Source organism: Aspergillus uvarum (assembly GCF_003184745.1).
Source record: "Aspergillus uvarum CBS 121591 unplaced genomic scaffold BO82scaffold_59, whole genome shotgun sequence".
NCBI classification, from domain to species: Eukaryota; Fungi; Ascomycota; class Eurotiomycetes; order Eurotiales; family Aspergillaceae; genus Aspergillus; species Aspergillus uvarum.
This window is the reverse complement of record NW_020291356.1, coordinates 245,947-258,531: the sequence shown is the minus strand read 5'-3', so window position 1 is coordinate 258,531 and position 12,585 is coordinate 245,947. Positions and strand designations below refer to the sequence as shown.

The following is a 12,585-nucleotide window of genomic DNA, read 5'->3' as shown; positions in this document are numbered from 1 at the left end:
AAAAAAAAAAAAAGAAAAAGGAAATACTCAATAAGAAACCACTTCGGAAATCACCTCGAACACACTACTTGGTGATGAGGTTGAGATAGTCGGCGACAATCAGTGTAACCATGCTGGTGGATCCGCGGGGTTAGTGACAGCACTACGCGATAAGAAAGTCTTGGGGGTGGGGAAACTAACGCATGAGGAGCGATCCGCACATAGTAGGTGCCGAAGCCGCGGTAGAATCGCAACCAGCCCTCCTCTTGCGCCACCTTGCGCGCGCAGTCCAGCAGGCCCTTGTACGGCAGCTTGCCGGTCAAGGGATCCTTCTGCTGCTTCTGCAGACGAGTCTTGATAAAGTCAAATGGCAACGAGAGGAAGCTGGCGAAGAAACCGGCGATCGCAGAGGCGGCAAAGGTCTGGCTCTGGGCCGACAAATTGGTGTGGGCCTTCAATTGAGCCTTGGACTCCGCAAAGAAGGTCAATTGACCGACGTTGAGGGCCATCGCGCGCACGACTGTCGGCAAGGCACCGGCCCACAGGGCTGGAACACCTTCCGACTTGGAGATGCGGACAAGCGCGTCTAGGGCGGAGCGGTAGTTGGCTCGCGCTGCGGGAGGCTTGAGGCCGTCCGATTGCATACGGACCAGGGCCAAATCGGCTGGGTTGCCAATCATGGCTGCAATACCACCAGCAGTCAACCCGGCCCCCGCGCGTTCGGCAAAGGTGACCTTCCGGTTAGCAGCCTCTGCGCGCTTGTTGAGGGCTTTGCTGAAGGTGTCGAAGAAACCCAGGCGGGCGGTAGTGTACACGGCTTGACGAAGGAGTCCGGCAGATAGACCAGTGTAAAGATCGAGTACCTTGCCCGACGCGATGATGTCGCGAGCGACGCCAAAAGCCGAGGGACGAGGTCCGGTGCGAACACCCTCGCCGGCTAATTGCAGACGGACTTTGATCATGTCAATGGGCTGGATGACGACGGTGGCGGTCATGCCAGCAAGACCACCATTGACGAAGGGAAGCGCCGCACGAGTGTAGGGGTGATGAAGGAAGTCCATGGCGGGCTGAGGTTCTTTGGCGGCGGCGGCGGCGGCGGCAACAGCTGGGGTTGTGGTGGTGGTTGTAGTCGAAGCCATGGTGAGGGAGGAGTCGGGGTTCACTCCAGACCTATTGGTTATTGTCAGTGTCTAGGATCAATGGTCAATGCTGCTGAAGAAGATGCTGCTCCGATTGAATGAAATGTCGAGACGACCGGCAGGGAATGAATATAAAGCTAAGACAACACGAGGAAAAGCGGGGTGGGGAAACAAAGAAGCTTGGAATCAATCAATGTATGAAGGCAATGCCCCAGGCAAAAACAGTTGGGGCCTGGCCAGGCACTTTCACAAGACCATCCGGGGATCAGCCAAGAGGGGAAAGCCGAAGCTACTTACCGTGGATGAAAGAAGGCGATGCAAGCAAAAGGAGGGGGGTGGGGGGTAAAGAGGGAGCTTGAGGAGGAGGAGGCGGCGGCGGATAATTTATTTATAACTTGGATGGAAAAGGTCCTGGTCAGATGATGGATGAGGAGGATGAGGAGAAGGAAAATGTCGCGGGGAAAGACGGACAGGGAGCAGGGAGGGTGAGTCTTAAGCAAAGTGAGTAGAAGGAGAGGAGAGGATCAAGGCAAGCACTGCCAGGCCGGCACAGTAACCACCATCGATGGATGGCTGGTTGGGATGTGGTACAGAGAGTCTGGTACAGTCACAGTGATGGATGGATGGGTCCTACTCGGGCATCGGAACCTACAGTACAGTTCTGGTGGAGATTTACGGGGTGGTAGTTTAGTCGTATTTCTCTTCGAATAGCCATCTCCATAATAATCATATTATCTTTCAATACCTGATTGGCAAATGGATCAGTATCCACCAAGTATGTACAGTAAGAACAAGTACAAGTACCTGTACTTTGCACCAAGCAGCTACTGCATGATGCCCGCCAGCTGGAAAATGCGGGGGAGCCTGGCAACGTCATCTATTTTTTTTCTTTTTGCTCATGTTACAGTCTTCATCCTTAATTTTGGTGTAATCGTTTCATACTGTATCACCCATCCAGCAATATGGCACATATACATAGAACATAAGAACCATAGAGACCGTTTCCCCCATCATCCACCCAACCTGCCCTGTCCCGCCCTACTGTACCTACTGCAAGATCATCTCTCATACTTGCAGGTGGGCACTTCACCGAGTGGGGAACTCAGCTCCCAGTAACTACATAATCGGCCACTAAACCGCATCCAGCGCCTAACGAGAAACCCCCGGAAACCCCGGCCAGGCCCGAGGTTAGACTCCATACATATGAATCTCTTGGCTCAAGCATGACATCCCAAGCACCAGAGCTGGTCAATATTCTTCCGCATCTTCCGCTGCTCCCCTCCTCGCTTCCCGCCCTTCTTTCCCGCATTCTCCTCCTCCTCCTCATCATCTCTCAAACCTACAATCAAGTGCATCAGGCAGAAAATCACACCTCCCGATTTATCTGATACTGCCGATAATCGGACTGATGATTACCTGAAACGCTTCTTCTTTCCAAAATCCCAACGGTTTCCTTCCCCGAAGAACCAAGCAGTAGAAAATCCGGAGAAGGTCTCCTCCTGGTCTTAGTCCGGTGTGAACGTGAACATCACAGCCATCGAACCAGAACCAGGACATGCGGGCGGCTAGGGTCAGGGCACTACGATAGCAAAGGAGATTGATGTAGATATCAGTCAGTTACTGTTCGAACATAGTACAACATCAGAGGAAAACATCATAGAAGTAGAATTATAACCTAGACAGAACAGACCATCTTCACCATCTCCTACTTTGTTCCATCTCAACGTTTTCCCAACCCAACCTCAATGATACCCGTAACTGGTACGATACTCACACCGAGCAGCTGCCGGACAGACCCCTATCGTCACCTAGCACCGGAGGTACTGTACAGTACGCAGGAGGGAAATCACACTCGGGATCCCGGAACGGGAGATGGTGAGCCACTGGGCGGATCTCGGTAATGTCTTTCGGGCGGGAGGAGTGGGCTACGGCATGAATCTTGTGTCAATCCTACCAAGCCATCCTTAAGGCTAGGAGGACAGTCGTCCGGACGGTCCAGTCGTTTGAACCCAGACCAATCCCCTGACAGCGATTGATCATGCCGCGCACTGACCATACCCTTCCCAGGCTGCTGGCTCGCTCCACTAGGGGCCAGGGCGAGGATCGATCAGGGTGAATAAACAGCCGATTATCGGTGGATACTGACTGTCATGTCGGAGGAATCTATCTTCCCAGAGCCTGGCTCTTTAAGGATCGCTAGTACGCAGAAGGGATCCACTTCGCACCATGTTCTCAATGATTCATTTGGTAAGTATGAAGTAGGCCGCTGCCCAGTTCGTCTTCCCAACAATTCTAGCATTGTTGTTATGACTGCCTGATTGAGAAGTTGAAACCACAAACTCCCACACTATACATCAATACACATATTCACATATCTGGGTTCGGACTCCGTATCAAAAACTCCAAGACTCCAACAGTTATCAAATAAAATAAGGCATATCCCGTTGTTCTCGTTTTGTTTTACCTTCATGTAGAACCGGACAGCCCGCCTTGTCTCCCGAGCCCGACTGCCATTCCGCCCCAGCCTGCCAATGCATCCTACTGGGAAGATTCCCTCGGCCTGAACTGAAGGACCGGCCCCCTCTTCTGGCTGATGATGTGATCATAGATTTGAAATTCATGCGGGTTCGACCGCCCGAGCTCCCCACTGTCGCGATTGCCTGCTCCCATCTCCCCAACAGTGCCCTCCGCCCGGCGGAAGTCATATTGCCAGATCAAGCACGCTAGTGCTAATTGCAGCTCCATTTGTGCCAAGTGCCGCCCGACGCAAGCGCGCGTCCCTTGTGAGAAGGGTGTATATGCGGCCGTCGTGATGCTCGCTTGCTCGAGCGAATCATCATCGTTGCTTGTCAGCCACCTCTCCGGGAGGAACGTATCTGGCCGCGAGAAGTATTCTGCATTATGATGAATACTGTAGATCCCGGTACCTACACTGCAGCCTTCAGGAATAACGTGGCCGTCGACAACAATGGTGTCTCCCTTCTCAACCCGGCGATAGGGACATCCGGCGACGGCGGGGGAGATCCGGAGTGTCTCCTTGATGCAAGCGTGCAGATAGGGGCACTGTTGGAGAAGAAGGGGCCCTGTGCGGATTGATTCCAGTGTTGGAAAGGTCGAGCGGATTTCCTGAGCGAGGCGGGCGTAGGCATGGGGATAGGTCGCCAGATAGAACAGGTTGGCGCAGAGCGAAACAGATGTGGAGTCGGACCCTGTTGTTCATGCCATCAGCAAGTCATGAGCTAGACGAGGAGGAGAAAAGGGATGGATTATGTGTGACCCACCAGCAACAGCCAACATCGCGGCCTCCGAGTAGACGTCCGCATCGCCGAATGCGGGTCCCGTCCCCGCGCTCACCTTATTATCCCGCGCAGTCGTCAATCGACTAAACACATGGCCTGACATGCTTGCCGCATCTGCCATCATCGTGTTTACCAGCCGGTGATATCGCTTCATTCCGTGCATTTCATCGGGGAATAACTTCCGATCCAGTCGACCAAGAAACACGTACGGCGCATACATCAACAGCGACAGCCGCTTCATCATACCAGAGATATCGTACACAGTGCATCGGTGCTGCTGGCTTCCAAGTAGGTTAACCGCTTTTCCAAACACCAACTCCGTGATCACATCGAATGCAAAATAGCTGCACCAGTCTGACATGACCATTGGCTCTCCCCAGGAACTATCCGAATTTCCTTGGGGTCGAGGGCGGTATAGCGATTTGCAGAATTTGTGGACATGTGCCAACAACTTTGGCTCGAATTCGCGCATTGCCGTGCTTGAGAACCCAGGGCTTATGATCTTGTTTCGTCTAGCGTGGTCCGTGGGGCTCGTGACCGTGAGGAGGTTCTTGGTGCCGAGTTGAATGACACCGTAGTGGACATCTTTCCGAAGGTCCTTGCCTCGGACGTAGATATCTTTCCCTCAGATTAGCCCACAAACCAAAGTAGATCTTCCTGCATAGCAGCAACACACCTTTCATTCCACTTGCTGTATTAAAAATCACCAAGTTCGGCGTATATCTGATCACCGGCCCTATACATGCTCAGTCAGCACTTCAAGACTCCTTTCCATTGAAAGGTCACTAGATCCATTGAAACTCACCATACTTCTGGTGGCACCACCAGATATGTAGATGCAAATCTCCTTTGACGGCATGATACGCCGCCCCCGCCTCGGTGAATTTGCCTAGCCATGGGCCAGGATATTTGGCCAGAGGATGGAAATAGACCTGGTATACGCCGTACACCAGGAGCTGCAAGTTCAGTGTCAGCGTGATCGCGAGTTCGCCAAGAAACACGTAGTCTGTATCTCCATGTCGCAACAGGCGAGCTTAAGACAAAATATTGACCTACCGCGAGAACAACGGCCCCCACTCCCATCAGCCCCAGAGGCAGCGAAAACACAGAATGAGATGCAATCATATTCGCGTCCATGACGTTTATGCATGCACTGAATGTCAAGCTCTATGCAGCACACTTCTTTCCCATGGCGGTCTTGATTGAAGAGAAGTGTTGTATCTCAGTTTAGCGCGGACGCGACGCGAAGTCTCCAGGACAGATCAAGGAGATTTTGGTGGCGCAAGGCTTACGCGCGAGAGTGCTTTTCTCTCACACAATAGAGAATGCAAAGACGTATTCGGAAAATCGGAGGGGTTCCCATGAAGGCGGGAATGGCATAAACAGGAGGCAACCCTTGGAGGACGCTCGAAGGCTGGTAGTGGCCATGGGCCACCCAATTTTCACGTTGAGAGAGTTGTAAGCGGACTAGTCAAGTATCCTTGCTTTGGCACCTTGAGAAAAGCCTTGAGGCTCAGTAAGGGCCACACACCAGACAGGGCACTACATGTCTGGCACGTATCAGCTCAGAAGGCAGCATTCACCCCTTGACAGCTGGAGAGAGCTAGGAGGCGATCGACAGGCACGGCATGTTGGAGCACTAGCTCACAGGTCGTATTCCGGTATGTCGAAGAGTGAGGTCGCATTATGGTTATCCCCAGCAAAGTCGGATCTTGTCTAGCCGCAAGAACTAAACTCGGAGATGCAACGTACATGGTGCATGCTGAATTTGTTCCTGCATCGAAGTCCCACACGTACATTACCCCAGTGGTTCACGGATCCACCCCTGTCTTCGATCGAGGGATGGCTCGGAGAAATTTGGTTTGGCCGCATCCCGCGTTGACGCGAACTATTTAGCGGCCTCCTTGCGTGGGGCACGGGGCTTGGAAGCAAGATAATCTGTGCAACTCTCAGTATGCGCCTTTACTGCAAGGATTGGCTTGGTGTATTCGATTGAGGATGACATACCAGGTGCTCAAGAGATGATTTGAGGATGAGTGCTGTCGACGCATCTTCCATAAACAGTCGTGAATGTCGGAGGCGCTTCAGCTAGCGCCCGCATGCCCACCCATTGCTCTCCACAAGGACTACCACCTCAGGTAAAGGACCCGCAAAGCGAATCTTGATTTGATGCTGTCTTGGGGGGGAGGGGGATAGATGCTGAAAGGGGGGAGAGGTATCGCCGGAAGGTAAAATGTGGAGGGAGACGAGTCCCGCCGCGAAGATCCCACGATCAATCAACCACCTCGCAACTTCAATGTTGGTGTCAGGGATCCATTACTAGAGTCCCAGTCCATCATTGCCATGCTAGAGGGTCGGAAATTGCCCCATGGAACAAAGTTTATTTTTACATCAGAAAGAAGAAAGAATTGGTTAGAACGGAATATATTTTCTATAGGCCAACAGCCAGTATTGGACAGAACCAAAATCAGAACAGCCATTTTCAGCGCGATTTTTCCTCCGCTGATCGGCACAAAGCCACATTCAGGTATCTGAAGAAGAAAAAAATCATATGACCCAATATTTGAAACACAGCACGCCATGCGATATGATAAACCAAAGGGAATCAGCGAACAAGAAAAGCAACAATCTACTGAGGAACCGGACCGGCCGCGATGACCTCCTTGGTAGCTTGGTCGGCATACTTGGCGAAGTTCTCGTTGAAGAGCACGGCCAGCTTGTTGACCTCGTCCTTGAAGTTCGTCGTCGCGGTCCAGCTGTTTCTGGGGTTGAGAAGCTCCGAGGGAACACCAGGGCAGGACTTGGGCACGTGCAGGTTGAACACCTCGTAGGTCTCGTACTCGACCTCGTTGAGGGAGCCGTTGTGGATGGCGTCCAAGATGGCGCGGGTGTACTTGAGAGGGCAACGCTTGCCACCAGTGGTGGCGCCAGCGCCAACCCAACCGGTGTTGAGAAGCCAGGCGTTGGCCTTGTGCTGCGAGATCTTCTCCGCGAGCATGGTAGCGTAGCGCATGGGGTGAAGAGCAAGGAAGGGCTGAGCGAAGCAGGAAGAGAAAGTGGCCTGGGGCTCGGTCACACCATCCTCAGTGCCGGCCATCTTGGAAGTGTAACCGGAGATGAAGTGGAACATGGTCTGCTCAGTGGTGAGCTTCGAGATCGGAGGAAGAACACCACGAGCGTCGCAAGTGAGGAGGATGATGTTCGAGGGGTGCTTCTCGGACAAGCAGGGGATCTTGGCGTTCTCGATGTACTCGATGGGGTAGGCGCAGCGAGTGTTCTCAGTGAGGGTGCAGTCATCGTAGTCGACAACACGGGAGATGGGGTCGAAGACAACGTTCTCGAGGACGGATCCGAAGCGGATGGCGTTGAAAATATCGGGCTCCTTCTCAGCGGAGAGGCCAATGCACTTGGCGTAGCAACCACCCTCAATGTTGAAGACACCACGGTCAGTCCAACAGTGCTCGTCGTCACCGATCAAAGCACGCTTGGGATCGGCAGACAGAGTGGTCTTTCCAGTTCCGGACAGACCGAAGAAGACAGTAACATCACCGTTCTCACCCTCGTTGGCAGAGGAGTGGAGAGTAAGGACGTTGTGCTTGACGGGCATTTCGTAGAAGAGAACAGTGAAGACACCCTTCTTCATCTCACCGGCGTACTCGGTACCGAGAATGACCATCTCCTTCTCGGCGAAGTTGATGGCAACGGAAGTAGCAGAGGTCATACCCTCAGTGAAGCGGTTGGCGGGGAAAGAGCCAGCGTTGTAGATGACATAGTCGGGGTGGAAGTGCTTCAGCTCCTCTTGCGAGGGGCGGATGAGCATGTTGCGCATGAAGAGAGCATGGTAGGCGCGAGCGCAGACAACACGGACGCTGATGCGGTATCTCTCGTCCCAGCCGGCGAAACCATCGATAACATAGATGCGGTTACGGGTGTTAAGGTAGTCGACAGCACGCTCACGGTTGATACGCCAGACCTGGGGACGCGAATTAGCTTAACTTGAAGACACACGGATGACGTCACCAGTGTGACAATCTACTCCAGGCCGCAAACGCAAGCGCAGGCAGAAATGAAAACCATTGTTGCACAGCAGTCGGAAGATCGAGAATGCCTCTCAGACCATGACATGATTTGAGGCATTTTGCTGATCTTCCGGGGCTACCGTGGCACTGCGGCCATGATCTCTGCCCTAAAGCTTGGCTTGGTCCCGCAGCCAGCCGACACGCAGGGGGAAAGGGGGGATGCAATGCGCGATTATACGCCGGGCCAGAACTTACATCAGGAGTCATGGGCTTGTTGACAGGTCCCCACCAGATCTCATTCTCAGACGATTCCTCCTTGACGATACGCTTGTCGGAGGGAGAACGGCCAGTCTTGGCACCGGAGTATGCAGTCAAGGCACCGCTGGAGGTGATGGCAGTACCAGTCTCGTAGACAAGAGCATCTTCGTAGAGAGCAGGAACAGCAGGGTTGGCGATCTGTTTGGGTTAGCGCTATGCTTCATGGGAGGTGAGGCGCAACAGATCGTACAATAGCAACGCGGTCGTAGTCGATGTGGGCGTGCTCGTGAAGCTCTTCCTCAAGCTCAGTGTGACCCTTGCCTGGCCTAGATAGTCATCCAAGTTAGCGACCTTGGTCGACAACATATAGGACCTTGCCATGTGCCAACCGACACAGCAGCAGACCATGACAAGGACCAAACCAAGGGAAGGAAAGAAGGGAAAACATACTGAACACCACCAGGGTGCAGCGCAGTGCGGTTAACAGAAGCAGCAACCATGTTTCTTAGTGAGGTAGAATGATAGTTATTATTTCGTTGCTTTGCAACTTGCTGTTGAAAGAAATCTGTGTAGAGAGGACCAGGATCGACGGGGGAAACGGGGGGTATATGAATGTTTCCAGCTGGGGCCATGATGGCAGCGATTTCAGGTCGCAAGGAGGTTTGGATCTTTGGAGAAATGGGCCTTCTCCACAGTTCCACGGAAGATGTCGGGGCTAAGGACCGGGCTGAAGGCTGAAGCGGTTGTTGGTTATCGTGGAAAGTCGAAACAGTCGAAACACAGGCAGAATTGCCTCTCGGTGTAGTCCGACTTGTTCCGAGATCTGAGATGTGGGCACGAAGTGGTTCCGGAAGCTCTGCGCGGATGCACCAACTAGAAGTGAGGGAATAACAGCAGGATCGGGAACAAGAAATGAGAATTCAGGCGTTATCAACCGATAGTGCGTTAATGTCTCAATCTAGGCCAACAGGGAGGGGCTGAGTTGATAGCTCGAGAGGTAAAAACAAAGAAAAGGATACTCGAGTATCAGTTATCGGTGTGACAGGCTTAAGATCTTCAAAGCCGTCCATTCTGCAAACGAGGTATTTAACAGGCCCCCTGCATTTTCTATTACGAAACCGACAGTCAATCCTACGAGCTGAATGCGATTATTCCCAGCTTTTCCCACGGACGCGCAGAGTCAGTTTTCTCTCTTGACCATCAATTGACAGTTTTGATGCGGAAGTGATGACGTTGTTTGAACTCAAGAATAGCCAACCATCCGGCGCGGATTCTAGAGGCGATTAACCTACAGGAGTACAGGACATGGGTAAACGATACGATCCATGATGGAAATTGCGGGGGAAGGAAGCCCTCCCTTTTCTCGGCATGGGCTCTAAGCCTCTCTAGATCAACGTAGACTATTCCCGACTGGGTAGCAAGAGAAGGGCCTGGCAGAAAAAAAAATTCATGTAAAATTGTCCTCGGCGCGACGGAGCACTTCCGTAAAAGGTGGAGAGGGGCCCGTTGGGCTTATGTAACAGCCTGACCGCCCGGGAGGCTGCCACCCCCAAATTGCCCCAATTGCCCAATTTACAGGCCCAGACCCAGGAATCTTTCCGAGTGACGAAATTCCCGGGAGAGAAATTCGGGTGCTGCTCCATGGCTCTAGTCTGTTTTCGGCCAAGTGAGGGTCAGCTGCCTTCCGAAGCCCTTTCCGGTCCGGCCAATGAAACTCGTCCACTTCTCCGGATTGACAATCCAACGTCACCATCATGGATCGTGAAATGCGGTGGGCAGAAGATATTGCCGTGCTTGTTATTTTGACTCAAGTTTTCGGGATGTGTCCCCCCTCCATTTTGGGAACGACCCGAGAAAAAAAGAGGAATATCAAGCAAAAGATCAGAAACGCACCCATTCTTGAAGCACTTGCTCGTCATACCGCGCTCATTGCGCGTAAGCCACCCCCGTCTTTACATGTGTACTATGTAAATCGCTCATGTTAAGATCACGCACACCCGAATTGAGGCATTAATTTGTGTCTACTACCCCAAAACACGTACTTGCAACTAAAAAGATTTTTCTCGTCGAAATGCACACCCAAAAGCAGAGTACTAGATAAAAAAAAAAAAAAAAAAAAAAAAACAACGCACATGACAGGGCCATCCCCAAGTCTTTGATCCCGACTTTCCACGAGGATAACCGACTGTGACTATAGAGTAAACCACCCCCTGGGGCGCAGCACCCCCAAGCCCACGCAGGGGGTCAGGCGCGTCTTTCCTGCACGTCCCCTCAGAACAGCCGCCGCAGTATGATTAGGACAAGTGCAACTGCCGTAAACACTTTTCCGGACCCGATCACTCATCGAGGTGTACTTGGTACATTTGGGCAAACAGGCAGGCAGACATAGCCGGTCGGAAAGGGAGGTCGGGTCTTCAAATCTGTACCCCGCATCCGACCAGAAAACACGGGCCAATTCCCCGGATGTTCTCGTCCTTTTTTTGCTCGCCTGGCGACCTTTTGCCGGTCTGGTTTCCACCTGTTCTGCCCTGGTGGGTGGCGGCTTTTCCGGTTAGGAAACCTGTCCAAGAACGGAAGTCGTTCAACAATGACGACACATTCAGTGACATTGTGTATACAGTCCTCATGTTCCTCACACGAGCAATAAACTTATACTATGTACTTAACTACCCAACAATCAACTACAGACGAAAATGATTGATGCACCACCACGTATCCCCATCTGTGTGTCCCTGCATACATATACCTCTTACCTAAAAAAGTCTCAACCCCCGAGGCGCGTGGCAATCAAAACCCCCCATCACGCGCGTCAACCACTACCCTGTCCTAAAACTAATTCATTCTCCGGGTTAAACCAACCCGAATCAACAAAGCATTGTCTGCCAAGCAAGATGCAGCAACAGCTGAGAAAGTCAGCAGGAGAGCTTCAAGAGTACGTTGATTGACAGAAGTTCTTTTTTTCTTTTTTTTTTTTTTCTCCCTTCAAAAGCCAAGACGAGGCTATTCCCGAAAACAACCATCATCCACGTGCTCGTCTTTCCCCGACCTCCCCGAGGCAATCCCTTTCCCCCAGTTAGCGGGATGTGGGGACAAAGTCCCCTCCCCTCCCTCGGCCGGAAGTTTTAGGAAAGGGGAAGAATGCGCCCGGGACTGCATGCAGTACGGAGTGAACCTCTCGGTAACTAACGGTTCCGAGCGGTGTGTCTCCGTACAGTACCTGGACGACACTGCGACTGTACTATTGTCGCTTGCTTTGTGGATTCAGACACGTAGGACAACTCCGTAGTCAACTATAATCAACTATCTTCAACGAAGCTCCTGAGACAGAGAGGATACAGATTTCAATCACGCTAGCTGAACTTACGTAGCTGAGTCACAACTCACCACAGTCCTTCCCCGGGGACGCTCTAGACTCTGGGAGTCGGGAGGCTTAGTGGAGCTTTGCCGAGTTTTGTGGAGAGAGAAGATATATTTTTGGCATGTCTTGGTTGGCTCCAATTCCGGGGGAGTCTAGACTGAAGAACTTTCTCATCGGTTGTGATCGCCTGACCTGAAGATTCATTGGGGCTAGCAAGAGCGATTAGACTTAGTCTTGCAGAGGATGGACACGCGATGAAGTCTTGAATTTCTCCTGCAATGTGGGCTCGTATCATGTCTCTAGCATAATCCTTTCGTCTCCAAACGGCATGTTTCTCATTCCCACCAGCTTGACGGCCCATCACGGCCAGCACGTTACGAGCCAGCAGCGCATCACCAAACAGCTCCGAACAGCTCCAATAGCCAGCCGAGCCACCTGAGAGTTCTGGGCCTTCTTGATCGAAGCAGGCCGAACACATGAGGGGCATAGTTCGCGCCAAGGGCCGATTTACAATCTCAAGGCACCCACCCGAC

The 12,585-nt window shown here is 52.4% G+C and overlaps 3 protein-coding genes across 3 annotated transcripts; all 3 read right to left on the bottom strand.

The window, feature by feature from the left end:
• Nucleotides 1-1,505, bottom strand: BO82DRAFT_357633 (putative mitochondrial dicarboxylate carrier protein). Its single transcript, XM_025636068.1, has one exon. It carries the CDS (start codon nt 1,116-1,118, stop codon nt 51-53), a length of 1,068 nt encoding a protein of 355 aa, XP_025488395.1. The 5' UTR covers nt 1,119-1,505; the 3' UTR covers nt 1-50.
• Nucleotides 1,506-3,381: 1,876 nt separating this feature from the next.
• On the bottom strand, nt 3,382-5,554 carry BO82DRAFT_435290 (cytochrome P450; the record flags this gene model as incomplete). Its single annotated transcript, XM_025641015.1, has 5 exons — nt 3,382-4,327; nt 4,400-5,035; nt 5,094-5,153; nt 5,223-5,373; nt 5,474-5,554. The coding sequence occupies 5 exons, from the start codon at nt 5,552-5,554 to the stop codon at nt 3,657-3,659; spliced, it is 1,599 nt and encodes a 532-aa protein (XP_025488394.1). The 3' UTR covers nt 3,382-3,656.
• Nucleotides 5,555-6,972: 1,418 nt separating this feature from the next.
• Nucleotides 6,973-10,123, bottom strand: acuF (phosphoenolpyruvate carboxykinase PCK1). Its single transcript, XM_025638757.1, has 5 exons — nt 9,987-10,123; nt 9,145-9,567; nt 8,945-9,020; nt 8,692-8,892; nt 6,973-8,390 (listed from the first exon to the last, which is right to left on the bottom strand). The coding sequence occupies exons 1-5, from the start codon at nt 10,019-10,021 to the stop codon at nt 7,047-7,049; spliced, it is 2,079 nt and encodes a 692-aa protein (XP_025488393.1). The 5' UTR covers nt 10,022-10,123; the 3' UTR covers nt 6,973-7,046.
• Between the last annotated feature and the right edge of the window lie 2,462 nt (nt 10,124-12,585).